At 31.4% G+C, this 27,081-nt stretch overlaps 1 protein-coding gene across 1 annotated transcript; it reads right to left on the bottom strand.

Moving 5' to 3' along the window:
- Positions 1–665: 665 nt before the first annotated feature.
- LOC119689376 lies at positions 666–25,512 on the bottom strand. The gene is made up of 12 exons (XM_038104198.1): positions 24,538–25,512; positions 7,815–8,047; positions 7,181–7,540; positions 5,569–5,764; positions 5,411–5,512; positions 5,154–5,349; positions 4,904–5,092; positions 4,707–4,849; positions 4,201–4,631; positions 2,132–2,287; positions 1,877–2,026; positions 666–1,818 (listed from the first exon to the last, which is right to left on the bottom strand). The coding sequence occupies exons 1-12, from the start codon at positions 25,431–25,433 to the stop codon at positions 836–838; spliced, it is 4,035 nt and encodes a 1,344-aa protein (XP_037960126.1). The 5' UTR covers positions 25,434–25,512; the 3' UTR covers positions 666–835.
- Between the last annotated feature and the right edge of the window lie 1,569 nt (positions 25,513–27,081).

The raw sequence follows: 27,081 nt of genomic DNA, 5'->3' as shown, positions 1-27,081 counted from the left end.
TGCGACATATCTTCTATTATATTTCGAACATCTTGAGAAGTGAAGAGTATAAATCATTATTAATACTCTCAGTTGTATGTATGAGTCAAGTGGAGTCAAATGTACGAATAAGAGAGTCAGTATGCGTGAAATACAGCAGTGGAGTATGGCTTGAGTGTTGAGTACTCATAGCAGTTCAATGGCACAGATCAGCTACACCGTTTGACCGATTGATTTTATGTGTAAAGGACATAAATAAATGATGAGTCGAAATGTAGTAAAATTCCAAATGTTTTAATACTTTGGAACCAACAATAAATATAAATTTATTAGTATCCAAAAAAATGTTTAATCTGAATCTGCTTACACATACATTAATATAGTCACCATATACCTACTATATAAATAATAATAATAATTACATTTGTATGTATGTATGTAAATCTTCCAGTAATTTTACAATAAAATTTAAACATCATTATTAGTAATACAATAATAATAATAATTATAATAATAATAATAATTATTACACTTTACAATAATACAGTACAATATATGATAATTTATAATGCTAAATAACAAGCAATAGAATTAATTGAATTTATTAACTGAGGATTTTTACATTAATCGTATAATATAGTATATATATATATATATATATATGTATATATATATAATATATAGTTGTACACATAGAACACATTTACATAATATACACACTCGAATTGTCTATAAAAAATATGACTATAAAATTAGAACTTAACTACGAACGAGTGGAACACAGGAATTCACTAAGGACTTTTGAGAAATGATACTAATTAAACTAGAACTAAACTAAATCCATATTTGATTCCAATCAGACAGAAATTTCCTGAATATGTACACGTTTTTTGCTGCCAGTTGTTGAGATAGAGCTTGACCCTGATTGACGCAATATACCTGCCTGCTGTTGTTGTTGTAATTGGATATTTTGAAATGATTTTGGCGGCGGAGGTGGTTCTGGTATATCATCATCCATATCATGAACCATGTCCTCCGATGCAGCTTTTACAGCATTTTCAATTTCTTTGAATGATAATTGATCCGAAGATTGTACTGCATAATCAAACTGACTCAGATGATTGGAAGTATCGACAAAAGAACCGCGCTTATTTTGTAACGATGTCGTATCGATAACAGTGGTTATTGGTATTGCATTATAGGTAACCATTTCCATGTTATTAATAGGATGCAAATGGAGATCGGTCTGTTCAGTAGTTATTGTAAATCCACTAACATCGACGGTGTTATGATGTTTGGTTTTCAATAAATCCAAAGTACTCGTCGAACAGGCCCAATTATTTGCATCTAATAAGTGTGCACTCTGTGGTGGTAAGTCTACAATTAGTTTCTCATCTTTAGATTGTTTTGTTTTCTCATCGTAGCAATTGTATTCTCCAAATACGACTGTCGTTTTTCCACTGCTGAAAGATTCACTATCGCCAATTGCGATGCCTGCTGCATTAAGCTTTAGTATACTAGAATTTTTGCTATTATCATTGTCTTGCAATTCTTCTTTTGTTTTAGCGTCACGCGCTCTCTTTTCGCGTTGATGATAGATACCCGCAAAAATCAATACATTAAGAATAAGTAGAAAACATCCCACTGCCACGGTAGCTATGAGAGCAGTCGTGTAGCTTTGAAACTGTTTGCCGCTTAGACGACGCAACACCTCTAAGTTGCCTATAATTCCAGTGGATGCTGTCGCTAAGTCTTTTTGTGTTTCAACCAATGAGCGATTGTCGGTTGGCGATTGTGTTGTGGGCTCTGACATATAAAGTACACCATCGATACCACATTCTGGAAAAAATGCATTTTACCATATACACTTTTTTCTAAGTGAAAAGATTCAATTTACCTGTGGTTACCATAGCTATTAGCTCATTGTTTAAATGTGGCTTAGTTGTTACATTAGCTACTTTAGGCGCTGGTGTTGTTTTTGTTGCTTTAATTACCACAGTATCTTCATCATCTGCAGGCTTTGTTTGCAGTTGTGGACGCACCACGCCTACAAAGAAATTGATTTTTTTGAGTCCATGTATGAGTTAGCAAAGCAAAGAGTTTAGTAAATACAAATCTTATAGTTGTGGTTAGTTTTAAAAGAAATTCTCACCATCATATAAATCTCGACTATTTATATCATCTGGAAACTGATGATGTCGCATAGACTGATCATTTATATTTGAGTGTGTGTGTAACTGTGGTATTAAATTTAGCCACATTGAAAGTTTGTGTCCTCTGTAATGGCTTTGTACTTCCGCCTTATTACCTATGGAAATAATGGAAATATTAGTAATATATGACATAAAGACTAATGCAGTTAATCTAATATTCAATCAATATTTAATTGTGAGGTATATGGTAGGTATATGGAATTTTATATGGCAAATTTAGATATTTAAATGTCTATAAGAAGAATTTTTAAGGTGTGCTCTAAAGCCATTGGCAAACAAATATTTCTTTATAAGAAAGCGGACGTTTCAACAGAATTCTGTATTATCACAAAGAGCTCATGTCAACTAAGAAAGGCACATTCAATCATCCAATCTACAATCTACATTCAATTTGTATTGCACAGTAGTTATTAGGAACCATTTGACTTCTCGATGTGGAGTATTTTGCAAGCTGAGCTTAACAAAACTTAAACTATTTATTCAGATATCGTTCAGAATAGTTTTAGTTTTATTGAGGTCTTCTGTAGTCAATTAATTTTAAAACTTGTCACTATAATTTCGTGAGCTCACATTAAACATTTCTACAAAAGTTAAAATTGCTTAAAAACTCTTCCAAATAAAAAGAAAGGTTTTATAATAAATACAGGATTATTCATTCTATGGTTCCGGGAGAAAATGTTAAAAGAACTCATTTGTGAATCTATTACGGCTCTGAGAGAAAAAATGCAATGTGAATATTCTCCGTACACCAGATTTAAAGAGCTAACCAAAAAGTCGATGTCCTACACAACTAGTATACGAAAAAAATTCCCTTATACTCCTTATACTGAAAGAAGACAGCTCAAGCAGGTCAGTAAGAAAATGGGATTGAACAATTTTTAATATTCTTTTAGCCAATGATGGACATGAATATATCAGAAGGAGTACAGTTCTCTCCTCATCTGAAGGGGGAGAGTCCCGAGAAATCTTGTTAATAATAGTGCATACCCTCCTAATATTTAATGTTCTCTCAACACCAACACCGTTGCACTACATTGATTGAGGCAGCCGACTCAAGCCAACTGAATAAAGAAGATGAGTCTTGTGATCTGACAAGAATTTCATTCTCCCAGGTTTTTATTGAAAATACCAGAAATTTTCTTTTAACTGCTAGTTTAGCCATTAAAAGGTGGACTGCGACTGCGACTTTTGGAGAGAGTTAACTTTAGCAAGTTCTTCTTGCTTTATAGGTACCCGAGACGTCTTTTTGACCAGTTACCCGTATAAGTTGAATAAGCCCAGACAACTCTTTAAGAAAAGTTCAATATTTTTGCACTATAAGAAAAGCAGCTCTAATGTCTATCTGAAACTAAATAGCAGCTAAATGGCAACAATTTTGCTACTTAGTGAATTGTCACTACCTCTGCCTGAAAGCTATCGCAATGGTCAGGTAGTAGAGACACTAATACCCAATTTATTAGAAAACAATCCATTGCTGAATCTATCATTCTATTTAGTCATCAAACTAATCCCTTTTATTTTCAAACCTTTTTCATCATTGAAAATAAAAGATAAAATTAACTTGCAAAATTTGTTGGTTACGCAGTATAAGAGATGTGGGGGCTCTAATACCCTTAAATATTATTGAGAAGTATGATGAGATGCATCAATTAACCGATGTCGGTGGATCTAGACAAGTGTGCCCTTTTGTTGGTGTTTTATAAAATTTAATTTTATAAAAAATTTAATTTTAATTTAATATTGCAAAGATACGATTTTCGAGTCCAGGTGGTTCAAGTTAAGAATAAGGAAAAAGAACTGTCTGTGTACATGATAAAAAGAATATAATTGATTGAAATGTGTATATAGGATATGGATTTTTTGGCAAAGCCAATACCCAAATCTTATAATAGGGTAGGCATTGTTGCACTACACGAAGAAACATAGCAATGTCAATTGGGTTTCGGAAACAATAATTGAACATTCAACTTCGGTATACTTATGTCCTCAGTCTTCTTGTCTTAAGTACCTAATTCCAAATATAATTGATTGACAACATCATAAGCATCCCAAAAGGGCAGGTGATCCTGATCGATTTCACCAAAGTTATTTATTGAATTAAATAAGTTTGGATCTTCATTACTACGCATTCGCCGTTTATGGTTGATACGCTTATCTCTCATGCCATTGCTTCGGCGCTGATTGTAGAGTATGGCCAAATTGAAAGCTTCTCTTACAGCTGCGTTAATAGTTCGCTGATTTCGGGTAGCAGTCAAATTTAGGTATTTGTTAATTGAATCAGATTTTTGCGAGGAACGCTTCACTTTCATGTGATCTATACCAGCTGTGTACTCTTGTTGCAAATCCAGCTCACGCATACGCTCTGGTATTTGGCGACGTAAAGCAGCTGTGGACGTTGGCGTTGATAACACAGATGTTTGTGTAGAGTGGTTAGGATTTCTAAAAAAATATTAAAAATTAAGACATCCAAATTTAATCCAAACTTATTTTTTGGCATAAAAAAAAATATCTTACCCTGTTTTAGCGAAGTTCGCTAAATACCGCAGCATAAGACGGCTGATTTGTCTTTCCTGAGTTGTGTAATTATGTGGAAACAGTGGCGAAATAGGTAGTCCTAACCAGAAAGGCACATCTTCACCACGAACAGAACCGGTTCTCTGGAAAATAAATGAGTTCAGTTTTGAAGGTTATTTAAGAAGTTAAGCACTAACTTGTGGATACTCTTCCTCTATTGTTTTGTGCTTAAAATGTAAAAAATAACTACGACCGCCACGTAAACTATGCATATAGCCAAGCTTTATCAATGCTGAGGCAGTGTGGCCATCGCTAAGAAATGACAGAGTTGCATCTCTTGAGCTTAACGGATTACGTATCGCTTTTTCCCAGTCGGTGTACTCATTCTGAAAGAATACGATTTAATATGAAAATTGTGTTATTTCAACATCATATATGGGTACTTGCCTTAAGTACAGCAAAAATTTCATTTAAATGATAATGAAAATTATTACGAACAAAAGTTCTTAAAATACGATCACGTCTAGTTTCATTAAAGCCAAACTCCAAATCTTGTGCACTCAAATCCAAATATGATTCGATAGATGTGAGGCAGAATATGAGATCACGTTTCGGGAAGTTTGCATATTCAATTCCTGAAATACTAAAGTACGACAAAATGGATATTATGTTATTATATGTATATAATGACTTGAAATTTTTACCTAACAATGGCTGAGCCCAATGGCAGTGTTATTGCTCCAATTGGATCGGCATTTGGTGATATGACAGTACCATCTACAAATGGTGCAAATCCAGCTAAAAATCTATTTACAAAAATAGTTTATAGTAATAACCACAAATTATATAACTCATATAGCACCTTGGGTGGTCAATTTTAACAGCCAACAACTCATTGACGCTCTTTGTACGCAAGCACGGTGCTAAGTCATCGTAGAGCATATCACCATGGCAACCAGTCTGTTCGGCGACTCTTCGTTTAACGAATAATGGATTCTTTTGAATTGCCCAAGGTGAGAGCGCCGATCCACTAACCATGACTGTTCTTTGAACAAGATCTGGAATAAAGTAAAAAAGGTGTACTCATACTAATAGGCTTGTGTTGGTCAAAAAAATGTTTACAAAAGGAGGAAACAGTTGTGTGCGTATTTGTGCTCTTCATAAAACCAATACTGACTGTATAATATTTTAAAATAATGTTTTAGTTGTGCTAAAAGAGGGGTTATCCATTTCAATTATCATATACTTAGTGAAGGATTTTTCCTTTTACAATATGGATCGTTTAACAACCGCTGCATTATTAAAATTTCGAAGGTTACTTATCAAAACTACTACAAAAATGGTGATTCTATAGTAGATAGTAGATAGATAGATATATAGACACATTTCGCATCGAATTTTTGTCAGGAATGATGCTCTTTTTCCAATTGATGGATATTTCAATACACAAATTTGTCTTATTTAGAGCAGTAAGGGAGTGAAAATTAACAAGTAATTGCGAAAAGACTATTCCAAGTACAAAAAGTCACTGTAGAGTGTAGATCTCATCTAAAAGTGTGATAGCTCAGTGCTTTTTAAAAAATGATAGAAATGTCACATTAACGTCAATTCTAATCGCTACAACCAGATGATTGCCCTGAAACAAAATATATAGAATTGTAAGACATATATAATTTTATTGGTATCACCATTACCAATAGAAATTTTTTATGGAGTTAATCGATATTTTGTATCGACATCTCAATTACAAGTGTGGGTTGTGTTGTGAATGTGAATTTCAAGTTGGTACCCGGAGCTGCTTCACGCCATTATGTGTGTGAATTTGGTTATTGATACATTGGCAACATGACGAAAAGTTTTCAAATTGGTGTTGTAAGAATGTATGTGTATCTGCCACAAGTTGTTGATGTTGTTCTTCAGCAAATAGAGGGCAGTGGTGGAAAGCAAGCCGATGATACTTTGTCTTATGTGTATATAGCTAAACTCTTGATATGGGGATCTCTATGTAAGTTTGCAGACTTTATAAATAAATTCGTTTCCAGAATTCTTTTGAGCGCTTGGAGTTGGCATAATAGAACGCATGTAAGAGTAGTTATGGGAATCTTGCTATACCAACAAGATTTGAACTGCAACAATAATTCCCAATACTATATATTAAAACGTTATGAAATAAAAAAAATATTGAAAATGCTATATAGTCTTATGAAGATCTATGAGGTATATTTAAAAATTAAACTATATTCATCTAAATACTGTTGAGATATGCAGATATATTAGTAAATTTAAATGTATAAATAAAGCGTCCTGGGCCCGCAACGCATGTTAGAAATAAATAGAAAGTTCCGCACACGACCGTACAATTCAAAGACTTTTATTAAAGACAAAAAATAATAAACTTTCATTTTAGGTTCTCTCGAAATTTGGAATAATATATCTCTCTTGAAATGTAGAGCGTTTTTATTTAAATTACTCACCACTGGCAACTGGTGATACAACCAAAATGTTAGCTAAAGCAGCGCCAGATCCATGACCCAAAATTGTAATACTTTGTGGATCTCCACCAAATGCTTGAAGATTTTCTTTTAACCAATGCAAGCCAGCTACTAGATCCATAAGACCAAAGTTTCCCTGCGCACTTTCTTTGCCGCCGGTTTTGAGAAATCCAAAAATTCCTAAACGGAAATTTATGGTAACAACAATTACATTGCCGTGACCTGCCAAGTCAGAGCCATCGTATGGATTACCGGAGTTCCATTCATATGATTCACCATGTATGAAAAGAATCGTTGATAATTTAGGTTCATCGTTTCTCTCAGCGCTGTTAATCGTGGAACCTTTAAATGCATATACAAAATAAACATTCAAGCCGAAATAAATTTTTACAACAGACTTTATATTTTCTATAAAAATTTCTATCATATATTTATATATTGTTTTGTATTAATTATAAATATAACTGATGTTTGTCAACTGATAGGCATCACTTCCGCAATGCTTGCAGTAATAAATAATTGCAAACTGCAATGCACTACGGAATTGAGGACTTCCAATCAAATATTTAGGTTTCAATGAAAAATAAGTTCATTAAATACAATGCCTATAACTTACGGAGATGTCTTCGATTTTCATATGGAACATATATGTTTAAATATAAACAGTCTTCCGATTGATTTTTAAGCAATGGCAGCAGACGTCGAAGTTGTGCTAAACGAGCTCGTGGCACTTCCAATAACGCTTCAGGTCCATTCGGTGGAATTGGTACAGTCTGAGGACAAACTGGGGAAAACCTGTCGGCATTGCGTATATTTTTCCATGTTGACGGAGTTATGGGAGGCATAAATCTGAAAAGTAAGCGAATAAGTGCATTGTAAATAATTATCAATTTTTTTTTTAATTTATTATTATTTAATTATACATGCATTCGTTGTTTATTAATCAGTCAAAATCTCATTTAAAACATTTCAACCAAAAATAGTTTTATTGTTTATGGTTTTGGACTAATGCGATTTGTGGTTATAAAGTTAACGCTTAGATAATGTGTGTTTACTGATTAGGATATGGAAGCGCTTGACGAAAGCAGATATCATTAAGGCGACACAAGCACTGGATTACGTGTGTTGAGAAATACCTATAGCAGTAAACATAATTGAAGAGCCCATAAAAATATTACTAAAATTGAGCAAATCTTGACGTCAGTCGTACGAAATCGATTTTAATTTTATGGATTAATTTACTTTAAATTCAGTTCAATGGAAATAATAACACAGGCCCCTTTCCAAAACATGTGACCAAAAAGTATTTAGTTGGTGGGAATGATTCCTAAAGCAATCTGTTATGTTGTTAGACTAAATGATATACCATATGCTTGAAAATACTTCTCCACAGATTGATTTTGCTCAGTATAGAAGAAACAAAAATATATAGTATACTTATTTTTGCAATAAACCGAATTTATTTCGATATCGGGCATTTTTTTCTAAATTCGTTTAAATTAATTAACCTAACAATGAATTAAATAAAATTAAATTAGCTGAAGTATATGAAGTATATTTCAATTTATACTTATTATAAATCAGATGAGAAAGATTACTTTAATAAGTAACATAGGACTAGAGCGGAATTTCAAGAATATTGAATTTTGTATGCTGCATTATAATAATTATTTTCTGATTATTAAATATAGAATATATTTGTTTTGTTACTAATTAATGATAATACTTTAAATTTGCCTAAATATTTTATGATCCCTGAATTTCCTAGTACCTTTTTTTTAATCAAATAGAGCACTAATATGATCTAGTAACAATTGTACGGCAAAATAGTTATGTGATTTTTTTGGATGTACAGTCACTAATAGGACCAAAATTCTATGAATAATGTCTTCAACTTATATCGCTAAGAATTTGGAAGTATGAGAAAGGAGGTTGAGGCTATGAGTAACATTTAAATTCTAACACCAAAATTATGTATTATTATAATTACTTTACGAGTATTATTGAACTTTGTAACAGAAAAGTTATTAAGTTATCTATATATATAAAAGAAAGATGTGTTATTGTTACACCACTTATAACTCAAGAACGGCTGAACCGATTTAGCTGAAAATTGGCAGGGAGGTAGTTTAAGGCCAGGAGAAGGATATAGGCTGAACCGATTTAGCTGAAAATTGGCAGGGAGGTAGTTTAAGGCCAGGAGAAGGACATAGGATACCTGTTTATCCCGTTCACGACAAAGTAGGTTTTGAAATTATCAAATTTTTGATATAAGAAAATATTTTATTAAAATTTAACAGATAGAAATATAACTTAGTTAATGTGTTTTTAAAAGTTGTATTAGATCAATATAAGTTTGTGTTGCAATAAATATCGTTTTTAATCAATAAAACTACCTGGTTGTTGCAAACTCAACAAAATAAATAATTAACAATTATAATGTATGGTATGGTTGAACATTTGAGTTTTTAGTTTTTTAATAATGCCACGACCAAGACGATCGAATCTTTCCCGACAAAGCCGTAATGCAAGAAGAATACGAAATACTGCAAATTTAAGGACTGAAGGTCGAGCGAACAACAGAGGTCAACAAATAGATAATTTGCGATGTGTACTAAAATACACAAATAAATTATGAATGATTAATGTAGGTATTTTTTTTTTTTTGTATTTTTTCCAATTAAAAAAAAACTGCTTATTTATTGCCTTTAAGGCGGAACAGAGTTCGCCGGGTCATCTACTAGTTTTATATAAAATATATTAAAAGTTAGAGAGGTTTAAATAGCAAAGAAAAGACAAAATAAAAATTTAGATAATTTATTGAAATTTGGCTGACCATACAAAGCTGTTTCGAGTATTGTCAAGTACTCATCATTAGTGGTTTTAGGAAATAGAAAATTTTGTTTTTGGTGATACTGATAACAGATATAGTTTAAGATCACTATATTATATTATAATTGTTAAATGCTTTTTCCGAAATTTAAGATAAATGCGAGAAGCTTCTGGTAACCATATATGTGTGCTTTCTTTTTATATTTTAAGTCGGATTTATGTTAATCACTAATTAATGTATTTTGCAAAATGTGTGCTTAAAAGAGCTCATCTTTGTGAGTGGATAGGGATACATTCCTGTGTAACGTGTGATTCATTAGTCGACCAATACAGACTTATATATCGTACAGACTTATATTAGTTAAATACATTTAAAATTAAAATAAAAAAAATCATAAATCATGAAATCATGAAAATTGTGTATTTCAGTTAGGTCACCCTATATGCTATAATTATAGAAAAGGTAATTTCGAATGTTCGGTATACTTCGTTAAAGAAAGCTTTTTTACGCCATGATAAGTAGATAATGTACTGAGACCAACTGCAGAAGTGTTTTCGTTGAAGAGAGTAGGTTTTCTTAACATAGCTTTTTCATATAATAATAAATAAACAATTTTTGTTCCCTGTATTGTACAAAGCAGAGGTGTACACGTAGGAGTGTGATACAGAAGACAGTGTCTCGGAAGATACAGTCTGTATAAGCGAAGTTGGCTGTTATATACCATAATTGTATATGTAGATGATATTGACATAATATTCGTTGGGAAACTTATCGAGACAGTGTCTGAACTGATAAGGAATATTGCCAGAACTGTTCAAATATTGATACAAAATGCGTAACTACGATTAAATCCAAATAAAATTGAACTAGTGCTCTTCATTTAAAAATATTAACCAATGTTTACCAGTATAATTTCCTTAATAACTTAAAACTAAAATTAAGTAATAATTCGAAGTATTTTGGAATAATCGCGCACAGTAAATAAAATCAATTCCTATGGCAAAAGCATGCAAAATGTCACATACAGTTCTGAATTAAATATATAAATCAATAATTAGATATATCTTTTTAAATGGTGTATTGGTCAAGTACACATTTCCGGAATGAAAAAATGTAAGGAAACTTCTTGCAAAAATCCAACACGGCAATGGATAAAAGAGCATTTTTAAGAACCACAATATTAAATACTTTGGACTCCATCCTTTACATTCAACTAATTGACTACATAGTAGAAAATGTGCCACCTTATCGGTAATCCGTTTAAAAGAATTCAGACAGTGAATATGTCCATCAAAAAAAATTTTTTACCATTCTTAATTGGTATTTAATTCTTTAAAATCTGATTATTGCATACTACTATTACACATAACCCAGTTATTTTGAATCATTATTCCATATCGGCTGACAGGGTTAAAAAAATAAGTATCTGTCGATGCTATTAATTTTTATACAAACGTAGAAGTTTTATAACAATGTAGAAGGAATGCATATTTATGCAGAACAATTAAGAATAAACTCACATTTTCAACTTTCTGCTATAGTGTCTTATCAGTAGAAGGACTTCAAGAAATAATCAATAAATTGTAAAAAAATATGATCATAGTCACAGAACAATACATAATATTTATTCAGAGAATAAAGAAGCTACAAAAGCTTTAAACTAAATACCTTTAAATATATATTCAATCGACATTTGCCACAAATCTCTAAATGAGATGGTCCAGAAGGTCGATCTACACATTATTTAGGCAGGTGGGAGTGATGTACATTATGAAAGAATATTAAAGAAATGACACTGTAGAATACTTAATGAGAATAATCTTCAAGAACCGACTATTATATAGCAAGAGTGCAAATAACTAAATCAATTCATTCTATAACTTTATCTAGGCAGACATGGCTGAAAAAAATAATAAAATATTTTGATGGAATAAATGGGTCGAATTTAAACAATCAATAAGGACGTTTATTGGCGTTTATTTAAGAGGTTGCAAACTTTAAACCAGAAACATGTTTCTAAATAAAACGGATCATCAATGGAATCAAGGAAGAAAATAATTTTAAAAAGAATTTATCTGATTAAAAAAGTTGTAGAGGATTCTTGCAATACATATACATGAAGTCTTCCTCGGATATTTTTATATTTCCTGTAAGTGTCCTATAGATCGACTGCTACATGCATTGGTAATACAGTAAATCACAATTGCAGAAGGCGCGGTGATGAGAAGTGTGTGAAACCATCAAATATAAACTTTGTTTCTATCCAATGCATATTAGAAAAAGATTGATGGCAAGTATATGGGTTCAACAAGATATAATTTTATTTCGAGACCGTAATGGAATTATTTGACATAACATACCTGCAATTGATGAAGTCGACGACTACGTAAACCCACTAGGTAGATGGACTTATCTGAAAATTTCCTTTGATTTGTTAACCTAAGTATTGTATTGACGTTATTGGAAAAACCTTTTTTTTGTATATCTTACAATAGTAAAGAAAAGAATTTCTCAATTTGGATGAACTTTAATTTTATTAAAAATTTCTTAATTAAAATCATATCATCGAAAGTTCAAACGAAAATTAAAAGTGAAATTGAAATTGAAATTGGCTTGGCACAATAATAAATAAAGAACTGTTTCGAAGTGATGGGAAATCCTTTATGTGTATGACTTTTGTTTTCAATTTCCGTTTATCGAGAAAAACTATAGTGTGTAGGCAGAAGTTATTTTGCTACTCGTATAATTACTTATCAGCCTTGTACAACTTACTTGGTTTGTACTATACATAAGTATATCCTAGTGGCTTAAGTGAAGTATTTCAAAAGTTTTGTGTTATCGAATATTTTATTAAATTGTTTCCACACAATGAGATAGCAAAAGGATAGCAAGACAGCAACGGGATGGGAAAAGGATGGCAACAGTGTAAGGATGGAAATTTTTACCAATTTCCAACCTACATATAACTAGTGTGCAGTTAATACCTGAAATAAAAATTGATTAATTTTTATATAATATGTTAAAAGTAAATAACTTACCATAAACCCACCCCCGCATGCACGTAACTGCACCAGTTGAATAAAACCTGAGATTACATTGAAAATTTAAAAGAATGCAAAATATTATTCAAATAAATAAATATTGTACCTACCTTATTTATTTATTATTTAAACTTGTACTTTTAATATTTTTAATATTTATTTTATTTTAATAAATAAATATAAATATTTAAAGCCGCCACTACCGCCACTAAGCTAAACACGTTTCAAAACAAAACAAATGCACAACACAAGAAACGTCAAAAGAAAGCTTTTGTGCAAAGAGCTTTGTGTTAAAATAGATGCGCGCGCATATTAACTACGGCGAAAGCGCAAAACAGCAACGACGTCAAAAATCCAAGCCAGCTGTAAACTAAGCTTTGCGCTACGTTAAAGTTTGGTCTGATGCGTATATAAGAAGACGCATTTACTTAGAAGAAAGCAGTCAGTGATCAACACGCAAAGTGTTCAGAAGCAGACAGAGGCTCGTTATCAACTTTCGAAGACAAGAGAACGCACCAGGGACTTGGACAGTCAAACACAACATACAAAGTCGGTCGCAGAGCTAAGTATAAACAGAGACTTACATAACAAATATTCCTTTGATTTGTTATCCCTCCTACAGCCACCGTATATAAGCGTGAACACGTTTATATCCTTTCCCAGTAGCAAATATAAGCGTGAACACGTTCATATCCTGCTATTAAAACCTAATATAAAGCGTGAACACGTTTTATTCCTCCTATAGCCACCGTACATAAGCGTGAACACGTTTATATCCTTTCCCAGTAGCAAATATAAGCGTGAACACGTTCATATCCTGCTATTAAAACCTAATATAAAGCGTGAACACGTTTTAGATCCTTTCCAACTTACTAAGCCATATATATATATATAGGCGTGAACACGTCTATAGATAATAACATCTATAACCCATAAACTTTTCTTCCACAACAGGTATAATAATTTTTATACATATCAAATATAAATGAATAAACATTGTTAGTTTTAAGACAACTTAATAATAAATAAATATTGAAATTTAACACACAATCTTTTATTTGAGAAGTCTTGTTCTTGTGAATACAAATTTATTGTAACGACCCAGGACCAACCCCTGAGTATTACCCCGGCAAACAGAGCGACGAAAAAGTGTCGTTACAACAGGATGGCAGGAGAATAACACTACGCATTGAACTCGAATAATAATTCATAATTGTTTTAATTAAATTTCAAATTAAAACAGACATTTGGAAAAATTTGAAATTGAGGAAAACATTTGATTAATTTGAGTAGAGCATAAATTCAATTCGGTTGTGAAGTGCAGTTGCATTGAAATATTAAATTTCTATGCTAATTAAGAGGGGATTATTTACAAACTGCCCACATGTGAAAAGACTTGATGTAGGAATTTTTGTGAGTTTATAATGGAAGGTGAATGTTGTTTAAATTACTATCAAATTTTGAGTAATTTTGATTGACTATTCGCTATGACTTGAAGTTAAATGTAATCTCCATTTATGTATGTTGGTTCAGAAAATAATATAAAACAAATAACGAGTATTAAATTCTGTCATGCATAAGTTTTTCATAGGATTGATCCATACTGAACTACCGAAAACTCCGACTAACAAGTTTCGATGATAGATTTGTGCAAGCGGAAGGTCTTTGATGGATAATCGTAAAAACTGGAGAGTGCTGCTTTGCAAAAACTTGTTCAAAATGTCAAGCAAGAATACGTCAGGCAAATCAGTCATTATATTTGGTGTTGAAATATGATGTTTTGAATAAAATTTAATGACTACTGAATATGAGCGGAAAATGAAACATTTGGGGAAGAAGTCACTGCAAGAACTAAAGTTAAAATACTGCTTTGAGAAGAACAAAATCAAGGCAATGCTGGCCGCTTTCGTCGAAATAAATCAAATTGTACATGGTGAAATCATCTTAGAAAAGCAGAAAGTGAACCCAGAGTATTATCTATTAGTTCTACATCGATTTTGGACCAAAAGTTGATGAATTTAAAGGGAATATAGAGAGACGGATAATTGGTTTTCAGCATTGTTCTTATTGATTATCTACTCTATTCACTTGACTTGGTGGGGAAAGAAAATCGTTTCGATACCATTCCATACATGCGAAGGGTGTCGCCAAGCAACATTAAGACAATTTTGACCGATTAATATAGAAAATGTTTGGAAAACTCGTTACAAATTTTTAGTGATGTATTGATCTGGAATGAAATTATTTTGAATAAACCAAATTAATTATTGAAATAATGAATGCATTGTATTTGCTCTTCTTTTTTGAGAGTAGTTCCATCTGATCTGAGACAAACTGTGTATGTAATACCACAATAATAAGATTTTTAAATTGCGCTGAAAGTATACTTCTTCAAATTTATTTTGAGGCGTACTGCGTAGTGCAAAAATACGTAACAATTTTATTGCTGTCTGTCCTAACCGAATGCTGGTTCGCACTTTCCTTTGATAATTTAGCTGAAAGTCTTTTAAATAAGTGAATTATAGGAATAAGTACAAAATTGTGTTAATATAATTATTTTAAGAGTGTCACGGTTCTGTGAATTTTCAGCACGTCGAGCTATCTTTATTACATGCTCCATTATATGAAGAAATTCTGCAGTTCTGGTGCACAGTGCGTATGCGTATTTTTTTACATGAAATTAAATGGATGTCGCGTTGGATTTTTCGATTTTACTATTTACTGTAAAAAGAGTTTTACTTTACATTCAACTATTTTTTGATTATTTTAATTAGAGAATAATATTTCGAAGCTCAGAAGATGGAAATAAATTCCAATAATTATGCTGTATATTATTACGACAGTAGTGTTGTTGCGCGTTGCTTCTCACATTACCTGCAGTTGTGTTGGATAAAAATATGGGTACTCTCTGAGAAAATAAACATAATGGGTATATGAAGTGGATTAAATTTTAAGAATATGGAAAACTTAAACATTTTCAGGTTCAATTTAAAATTCAAATAGAACTTGTAATTTAAGTTCAATATCTGACTCTTAATGGTCTCTTAGTAGTCAGAAAATTCCTTATTACAAGAAAGCTATACTTAATGGTTTGATAGGGTTTTATTAGAATCACTTTAACTCTTTAAGTGAGCATACTAAGAAGCAAAAATAAATACATGTAAATAAAAGAATAAACACCAGGTAAGGATCAAGCCCCGACTGAGTTTCTTAAGAATGCTGTTTGTTGCTACCGAGAGCTTTTATTGAAAACAATAACTGATACATGGCTGAAGAAAGAACTACTAGGGTATAATTGAAAAGGAATTATATGTCTTATTCACGATAATAATTACAAACTATTGGTTTCTGTTCAAATATAACGCCACTTCTTGAAGAGATTAGAGAACTACATACGATGAATTATATGCATCACATTGTTAGTAAAATATCATTGCCTGCAGTGAAAATCGGAAATATATAGCATTCTAGCACAATATATATGATTGACGTATATATTGTGGTTTTAAAATTAATGAATTTTGTTTTTTTTTGGCTATGATATATTTTCTTACGTTATTGTTCACTTAAGCGTCGAACAAAATACCGAGCGTTGACAGGGCAATTTCAGTCATAAAAACCAAGAGATGTAATTGGTCATATTAGATTTTTTTTTTACATGGGTTTATTAATTAAATCTTTCTAAAAAGAAATTAACAATAATTTTGCAAATCTTAAAAAACTGACATGTATGCTACTGAGCTACGGTATTCATATTCATCAATGATTTTCTTTTAAGGTAATTTAGTGCAGTTGCAGAAGATAAGTGTCGAATAGGAGGATTTAGATGCGACTTGAGTCGCATCGACTCACTCGGAATTTAGATGTATATTGGCGAATAATTTCTTTAACAGCTGGTAAATTAAGGTCTTAGTGTAGGTTTTTGTTTTTGACATACCACAGAGCCTACGTAGCTGTCGAAGAATTTTATTTTGTACTCTCTAGATTTTTTCTATATTTGTGTTACACGCTGAACACCACAGTTCTATACAATATGTCCATATTGGTTTTAATATTGATTTACAAATTAACAATTTGTTAACGAGACTGAGTTTACATTTAAGATTTAATTGGTATCTTTTGGTTTCAATATGACTTGTCCACGTGAGTCTGCTATCTAGATGAATTCCCAGACAATTCAAAGAATATGATTGAACTATGTCCACACTAACTGCAGAGCATGTTTGTTTCCTTAGAGTAAAAGTTACTTAAACGCATTTAATTTTATTCATCTTGATTCTACATTTAGTAATCCACTCTTTAATCAAACCAAGATACCTGGATAAATTTTGTGATGCTATAGTTTGGTCACGGTCGGTACTGACTATAGCAGTGTCGTCAGCGAACGTCGTCAGCAAATTGTTTGGGTATTGTGGAATGTCAGCTGTATAGATTAAGTATAGAAGCGGCTCAAGGATACTACAGAGTTGATATAGTACTCTTGCAAAGTTAAAGATTTGTGTTTAACTCTATATTTTCGGTGAGTCACGTAGGATTTTAGTAGCTTATGAACATTTTTTGGAAGCGAGTGCGTTTATTAAATTGTACGTGTCTGATACAATTTTGTATCACAATGAACCAAATGAAGTGGTCGATCTCTTATAAGCGCCACCAAAATATCAGATTTTTTTTTTAATCTTGGTATTGATAAAAGTGAATTCTTTTGAAAAAGAACAGACAACAAGTTTCTAACATTTTTGACCACACTATCCGCTTATACTATACTACTGAGCAATGTGTACGTGCTATAGAAATTTTCGTAAGTGCTACTTATGTCTATAGATTCGCCATTGTAGATTATATTGTCTCAAGAATTTTCGGTCCGATTAATACACTTTTGTGTTCGAATTATTTCATGGAAAAAGCAATTGTCTTTAGGCGAAATATGGGCGTGGTGTTGTTAATAGTTCCTAAGTTATAACAATTTCTAATCAGTTGCCGTTTGATTGGGCCACCCTGTAGAAATCATCTTTTTGTCCAGAATGTAGTTATAATTTGTTTTAATTTAATTATTAATATTTCTGCATAACTAACTAATTAAATGATTTGAAAATCAATTAAAATTAGTTTTTGCTTTACTTGTGTTTATTGTGTTTTGTTTAAATACCGCAAATATTTATGTTAACAAAATTGAGTACATAATTTGCTCCAAATTTACTGTCTAGTTATAATGGGACAATAATCACAGCTCGAAGATATGTTGTGACATTGCAATACTGGCTTTTGTGGACAACAGGTGTTGATGGCAATGTGATTATTAATTAAATATGATTAAAATTTCATGCTCTCTAAGTACATGCATGAATATTTAATAGGATTGGCTTCGATTGAATCTATGGGTGGCCATACAATGTTTGATTCAGTTGGCACCATTTTCGTAAACGCAATCCTTTGTGGCCATAAATGAATCTGAATTTATATTTTAATTAACGCTCTCATATTTGAATGCAACAATGCAACAATACAACAATGCAGTAATTGTTAAGTGTATTTCGAATAATAAATTTATTTTTTTATTAAAAGTAGATTAAAATTAAAGCAGAAAACTAATAGTAACTTCATTTTAGGAATTAATTTGTAGCAGTAATTACATTTTAATTTAATGCAACCAAAAATAAAAAAAAAAAAAAATTCCAATATAAATGCTTACAAGCTGGAGCCCTAGATTATATTACATTTGTGACATTTATCCTTTGTTTAATTTCAAATTACAAATTTGAACTTAAACAACTTATAAAAACAAATTGTTTGTTTTGTTCAAGTAGCAGAAGACGACAACAAATTCCTTAGGTTAATCAGTGAAATATTTGCTCTGCAAAATAAGTAAAATGTGTCCTGCGGAGCTCAAAATATATTGCATACTTGCTCTGAAGTGTCTCTAGTATTCAAGAAATTTTGCCATGCGTGAATTGGTGCAGGATCTGTTGAAAGCTGTCTGTTTATCCTTGTTTGTCTTCGCAACGCTCGATAGGCAAACGACAGCCCACGCATTCAGCGCCGTTTCAGTGTCGAGTGCCGTTTTCTTCAAGTGAAAACTGTGAATGAGGAATTTAAAAACAAAAATGTTTTGATAAACATTTAATAGTAGAATTGTTTGTAGATACTTTTCAGAATATTGAAGCCAAGGAACTCTATTTGGTGAAAACGCTTATACTCGTATATTGCGTACTCGTATAAAGTACAAGTTATTTGCATTAGTTGGCTATGTCACCAGAGGTTGAACTTAACACAAGTTGGTATATTCAAATGACTGGCCTTCAAAGTTATAAGAGTTTAAATAAAAATTAATTTCGTTAAATATTTAAATAGAAATTTGCGTAATAAATGAAAGGAAGTGGTCAGGTCAAATAGGAAAAATTAATTAAAATTTCGTTTTAATTTCTTCAAAATATTTACAAGCCATTGGCAGATATTTTATTTTTGCATTAATCTGAAGTTGGTGCAGAGGAGCGCCAACTGGTGATTAAATTTGTAAATTTATTTCTTCATATCATCATTCAAAATTTTTGCAAGACATTGTTTATGGTATAACAATTGTATATACGTGAAAATAAAATAATCAAATACAATAAATACACATAATATCGAGTTTGTATGGAATTTTCGTAGTTCATCAGATGATAATAACACAAGAGACCAAAAGGAACTATAAGCGACCACAAGGAGCTACAAGAGACCAACGTTTTTAATATCAGGCATAAATTTCATATATATTATGAACAACCATGAAAAACTATATAATTTTTGAATAGTATACGTCATAACAATGGCAATGGATCGGGCACACTTTGAGAAAGGCACTAAATGAAATCTGCAAACAAGCATTAACATGGAATCCTCAAGGAAGCAGAAGACCTGGTAGGCCCAAGCAAACGTGGAAGCGAACACTGGAGAAAGAAATCCAAGCAAACGGAAAAACCTTTAGAGAAATTAAAACCCTGGCAAAAAATCGTGACAGTTGGAAAAAGTTCGTTATGGCCCAATGTTCCCCTGGGAACGTACTGGATTGATTGATTGATTGATACGTCATAACGTCAGTTATGACGAAAGAAACTTTATATATTCTAAAATGAATTATATTCTTAATATTAACTATTGCTTAGGAGCAGCCACACCGATAATGGGGCCGGAACCTTTTTGTGGACTAGGAAATAAAACGCTCCTTTAAAGGAGAACCAGAATAAAAGGGATTACTGAGATAATATACCAGGATTAAACAATCCAAATCACTTATTGGTACCTATAACAATAAGAGATACCAGGATTGTATGAACCTATCAAAAGAAAAACTTAGAATAATCACAGGAATCCTAACAGGGCACTGTAGACTAAAACACCACCTCACAAAACTGGGTATACTTACGGATGCAAACTGTAGATTCTGTAAAGAGAATGGGGAGTCGGCCACACATGTGCTGTTAGAATGCCCTGCTCTAATGCACATACGAAATAAACTCCTAGGAATGTAAATTCCTTTGGAAGAGGCAATAAAACTCTGTAAAGTAGATTCTATACTACTTTTTAATGATGCAATAGGGCTACTTAAAGACTTACTCTAAGCCCAGAAGGGGGCACAATAGACCCGACAGTTCCATATCCCCTAACAATAATAATAATAATAATAAACTATTGCTTTCAATAGACAGATTTTTGCAACAGTAGTGAATTGCAGCAATACAGTTTTTGGGCTGAACATATAGATTTTTGACAAATACCCATCATCAGTGGTCTTTTGAAATTATTCTTTATATTTAAATATTGATAATTTATTAATTATTAAATTATATAAAATACAATGTTTGGTGAAAGCTATAGTGCACTTCATAAAGGCGGTAATGTAGTGTTATTTATTTTATGGTTTCAAAAATAAATATAAATAGAATATATATGTATTTGAAATTTCAATTAAATTTTAATTATAATAAATTAAAATTTGCATGAGATAAAACATCATTTCAATATCCTCTACGTCCCATCTTGAAGTAATGAGCCTTTCAAATGTTCTCCATGGTACGTCTTACAGTAATGGATCTTTTTGAGGATAGTTTCAATAACTTGTCTATACATTGCTGTTAATAATTCCATTATAACTTGCTAGGTATTTGTTTTATAAACAACGATAGCTAAAAATTGTCCGCGTATGCATGAGTCTTTGTTAAACCTGACGAAAACAAGACCACTGTTGAAAAATCGCATGACCTTAGTGGACATATAACATTTTTAAAACGTCTAGTTAAACATTCATGAAATTTCTTGACCAATAAAGTCAAAACAAAACAAAATACATTGTGGAGTTTTTATTTGTGTCTATATCTCAATTTCATGCTAAAAAAGTTGGTAATGATGCGGCTGTAACAATTAGAATTGACAGTTTCTGCCACAGTATTTATTGTTACAAAAAGGTACAAGCCTATCATAACCCAGGCCAAAATGTACACAAAACATTTCTGGAATGAACATATGTAAAGAAACATCTTCCAACAATAAAAAGATTTAAGGTGTTAGATATAAGAGCATTTTTAAGAACCACAATATTAGATACTTTGGACTCCATCCTATGCATTCAACTAATTGACTATATAGTAGAAAATGTGCCATCTTATCGGTAATCCGTTTAAAAGAATTCAGACAGTGAATATGTCCATCAAAAATATATTTTACCATACTTATTTGGTATTTAATTCTTTAAAACCCGATTATTGCATACTACTATTACACAAAACCCAGTTATTTTGAAGCATTATTCCATATAGGCAGACAGGGTTAAAAAAAATAAGTATCTATCGATGCTATTAATTTTTATACAAACGTAGAAGTTTTATAACAATGTAGAAGGAATGCATATTTAAGCAGAACAATTAAGAATAAACTCACATTTTCACATTCTTATGAAAGAATATGAAAGAAATGACACTCTAAAATACTTAATGGGAATAATGTTATCCTTCAAGAACTGACTATTATATATCAAGAGTGCAAATAACTAAATCAGTTCATTCTATAACTCTATCTAGGCGCACATGGCTGAAAAAATAATAAAGTCTATCGATGGAATTAATGGGTCGAATTTAAACAATCAATTAGAATGTTTATTGGCGTTTTTTTAGGAGGTTGCAAACTTAAAACCAGAAACATGTTTCTAAATAAAACGGATCGTCAATGGAATCAAGGAAGAAAATATTTTTAAAAGGAATTTATCTGGTCAAAAAAGTTGTAGAGGATTCTTGCAATACATATACATGAAGTCTTCCTCGGATATTATTATATTTCTAGCAAGTGTCCTATAGATCGACTGATACATGCATTGGTAATACAGTAAATCACAATTGCAGAAGACGCGGTGATGAGAAGTGTGTGAAACCATCAAATATAAACTTTGTTTCTATCCAATGCATATTAGAAAAAGGTTGATGGCAAGTATAATGGTTCAACAAGATATAAATTTATTTCGAAACCCTAATGGAATTATTTGACATAACATAACTACAATTGATGAAGTCGACGACTACGTAAACCCACTAGGTAGATGGACTTATCTGAAAATTTCCTTTGATTTGTTAACCTAAGTATTGTATTGACGTTATTGCAGAAACTTTTTTTTGTATATCTTACAATAGTAAAGAAAAGGATTTCTCAATTTGGATGAATTTTAATTTTATTAAAAATTTCTTAATTAAAATCATATCATCGAAAGTTCAAACGAAAATTAAAAGTGAAATTGAAATTGAAATTGGCTTGGCACAATAATAAATAAAGAACTGTTTCGAAGTGATGGGAAATCCTTTATGTGTATGACTTTTGTTTTCAATTTCCGTTTATCGAGAAAAACTATAGTGTGTAGGCAGAAGTTATTTTGCTACTCGTATAATTACTTATCAGCCTTGTACAACTTACTTGGTTTGTACTATACATAAGTATATCCTAGTGGCTTAAGTGAAGTATTTCAAAAGTTTTGTGTTATCGAATATTTTATTAAATTGTTTCCACACAATGAGATAGCAAAAGGATAGCAAGACAGCAACGGGATGGGAAAAGGATGGCAGCAGGATGGCAGGAGAATACCACTACGCATTGAACTCGAATAATAATTCATAATTGTTTTAATTAAATTTCAAATTAAAACAGACATTTGGAAAAATTTGAAATTGAGGAAAACATTTGATTAATTTGAGTAGAGCATAAATTCAATTCGGTTGTGAAGTGCAGTTGCATTGAAATATTAAATTTCTATGCTAATTAAGAGGGGATTATTTACAAACTGCCCACATGTGAAAAGACTTGATGTAGGAATTTTTGTGAGTTTATAATGGAAGGTGAATGTTGTTTAAATTACTATCAAATTTTGAGTAATTTTGATTGACTATTTAAATTCAGTTATAAATACTGAAATATATGAATTGAAAGGAACGCATATTCTACGCATATGTTTTCTCTGCGTTTGGCCGTTTCAATGGTGACAACTTTGAAGACGATGTCCGCACTACGTCGGTCATATTCATCTGTATTTCAAAAAAGTCTGTATCTCATCTTTATGTCGCTCTAGTAATCAGAATTAACAGCTTCTGTCCCACAATTCATCACATTTTAGTAAAGTGCTGTTCTATTAAATCTCTGGAACAAAATTTACACAATACATTGAGTTGTTCTGGGTGTAATGATCTTTCGGCAATTATTAGTGGATTTTCACTGCCTCAAATGTAGTAATTTTGTATAATCACGTACCTACCACAGAAGACACACTATTTTTGTAGTTAGTTTTCATAATTTTGATATATTTAAACGTTATTTAAAAAAACATAATAAAATCGTAAACCCTAAAGTAAACATATGGATAATGGATAATAGTTTTATTAACCATTTAAGACCATAAAATGGATAACTTCTTAGTACAAATCCATTTTTAATTATTTATTTAATTTTCGTCATATATATATTTGAATTTATTTGGAATATTCTAGGAGTGTGTTTTTAAAATAAATGAAAAAAAAAAGATGAAAATTTGAAGCATATTTATTAGCTTATTTCAAAAAATTATTGGTACGTATGAGACATATCTAAAGAGATGCCTAGGGTGTGGTGAAGTCTACAGAAAGCTTGTCCCTAAATACAACCCATATTAATATTTATTAACTAATTCATATATATTATTGGTACATAATTTCTTAAACGAATTAGATGTGTGTTTTAAAACCATTTTAAGTGTTTAATAACTGACTTAAAGCCCAGTAAAAATAAAATATGTAGGTAGATATATATAATGGAATAATATTCCATCTATGGATACGAGTCAGTATATAAGAGACATTTTTTCATATTAAATTAATAAAATTTAAATTTTGTTTTAATTCATTCATTGGATATATTTTCCTCTTATAATTACTTGATTTTTTTAATTAAATTTAAAAAATTGGCATATTTTAATTTACCTTAGACTTCCAACAGGCGGTGATGCGTATGGTATGCCTAAGTAAGCTTCTACCAAAGGAGATGAACGCACTACAACCCCGCGTAGAGAACCGTATTTGGTCTTAACAGTATTCAAGCTTGGCTTGACGTTGCCGTGAAAACATTCTGAACCATGCCACAGCGACGATAACAATATCAATAGTATAAGATTTCGATGTAGAATTGGCAGATAGTACCTGCCAATATTGCACGGCTCGTTACTAATATTCAACAAACATTTCCTTAATACTAAAATTTGACTCGGATAAGAACATTTTGAAAGTCCTTTACTAAACGTTGGCAGCTGCTGTTGTCGCTGTTGGCGCTGTAGCCGCTGTTGGCGGTGTTGGCGCTGTTGGCGCTGTTGCCGCTGCCGTTTCTGACGGTGCTGCACAGCAGTAACTTCTACTTTGGAATCACGTATACTGTGGCTTTGATAATTTTGTGGTAATTCAAAGGATTGCGTAGTTACTTTCATAGGTTGTCTGCCAGCTGTTCCACCATTAACACATCCATTCCGGATGTGATGATTGTTTGAGTGAATTGCTGTACTTGTTGTGGAAGATGTGGAAGATGTGGAGAATGTAGGAAATGTCGAAAGTATACTTAAAAAATAATGTGGTGTTTGTTGTTTAAATAACGCCAATGATTGTTGTTGCTGTTGGGATATAGGAGTTTGAAGAAATCTCTTTAATGATATCAGTCTTATTATAATGCAAATTCCTTGTAGTCGAACAATTTTCTTCAGAATTTTTGTTGCAATTGCAGTTAAATTTATAACATATTTTTTATATAAGGAAGTACTAGGAATTGTTGTTGTCCTTATTGTTTTTATTAAATCATCTACTGCATCATAAATATATTTTTTGATATTCATAAAGCTACGAGTACGAATACGAATAAAAATATAATGAAACTTTTGAGCATAACCCAAGGGCTCTGGTTTTTTGATTACATCGATACAATCACTTTTCCTGCTATTAATATTAGTTGATTTATATTTTCTGCTTTCGATTTTATATTGAAATTTCTTATTTTTACTTTTATATGTGTAAATATTACAATAATAATGCTTATCGTAGAAGTGATTAGGATTATTGTTTAAAGCAAACGGAAAGGTTCTAACAGAAAATAATTTTCTAAGAATCTTGAAGATAGTAGTAAATTTGTGCGGATATTTAACATATTTTTTAACGCTGCCAAAATAGGTTAGTAGAAAATAGCATATAAGTCTAACGATTATAATTAATTTACTGATTTTCCTATATTTCTGATTTTGATTCTGATTCTGCTGCTGTTGCTGTTGCTGTTGCAGTTGCAGTTGCAGTTGCATTTTGTTTTGCTTGTGTTGTTGCCGATGCAATGGATGGCTATCGACGATACTTGGAATGCAGCGAGTTTTATAAAATTTTGATAATGTTGGTTTTGCTGTTGGCAATGATGGCATTGGTGGTGGCGACGGTGATTGCATTGTAGATGATAACAATGCTGGCAATGGTAACGGTGTTGCTGATAAATATGGCTCTGAGTATAATAATGTCGGAAAGCTGGCTGTTCTATTGTTCGAGATTTCATCTTGACAGATGTTGTCTTCATTTCTAGTTTTGTGTTGTCTTTGATTAACATTTCCTTTCAGTTGTGCTTTGATTTCAAATATTATATACAAAAATCGCTATTTATTTTATTAGAATTTTCTCAACTTGGATTTGAATTGTACGCGAGTAATTATGGAACACAGTTCCCGAAGCGCTATGGCAGCGAAGGCAAAAAGTGCTGAAAAGAGAATGAAAAATACTTTTAATTCTAATATAAATACTTTTCATTTGCATCTAAACTAGAATTTATAATAATGCTGAATTTTTAATTAGGTGCTGTTTTTATTTTGTTACCTAATTATTATTTGACACTTAACTTGTTGCATTAAGATTTTTGTAATGTAGTAGTTTAAATATATACTTTAAACTACTATATATAAAATATAGTTTACGTTTAAATAATAACATATTATGTATGCTCATACTCATATAAAACATATGTAAGTAATACAAAAAAACCCTCCCAAAACACGGGTTCCTATAAGATGGATTTGTATACCACATACTCAAAAATTTTGTTAAAAGAAATTATGATCCCCTATAAAAAATATGGTATGGTAAGAGATCAAATAATATGGTAATACGTCTATATTTCTTGTGAAAAGAATTGTTTATTATTTTACTATCATTTCTTATTAACTAAGAAGAGTTTTAAAGAAAGTTATATTATATATAAAAAGTAAGTGTATCGCTTTGGGCTGTAAATGTTTGATGACTATATATAATCTAAGTGACTTGTAGAATACTAATTCATATAACATGGAACTTAGCTACTATTTAATAAGGGGACTTACTGTGTTTAGAAAACATGCCTTGTTGAAACCATTAGCTTGCAGAAATGTAACAAAGTTAATGATTTAAGAGCCACATTTTTATATCTCCTCATTATAATGTAAGAATATATGGGTTATAATATATTATAATATATGT

This window comes from Teleopsis dalmanni, chromosome X (assembly GCF_002237135.1).
Source record: "Teleopsis dalmanni isolate 2A chromosome X, ASM223713v2, whole genome shotgun sequence".
NCBI lineage: Eukaryota > Metazoa > Arthropoda > Insecta > Diptera > Diopsidae > Teleopsis > Teleopsis dalmanni.
This window is presented reverse-complemented; position numbering and strand designations above follow the sequence as displayed.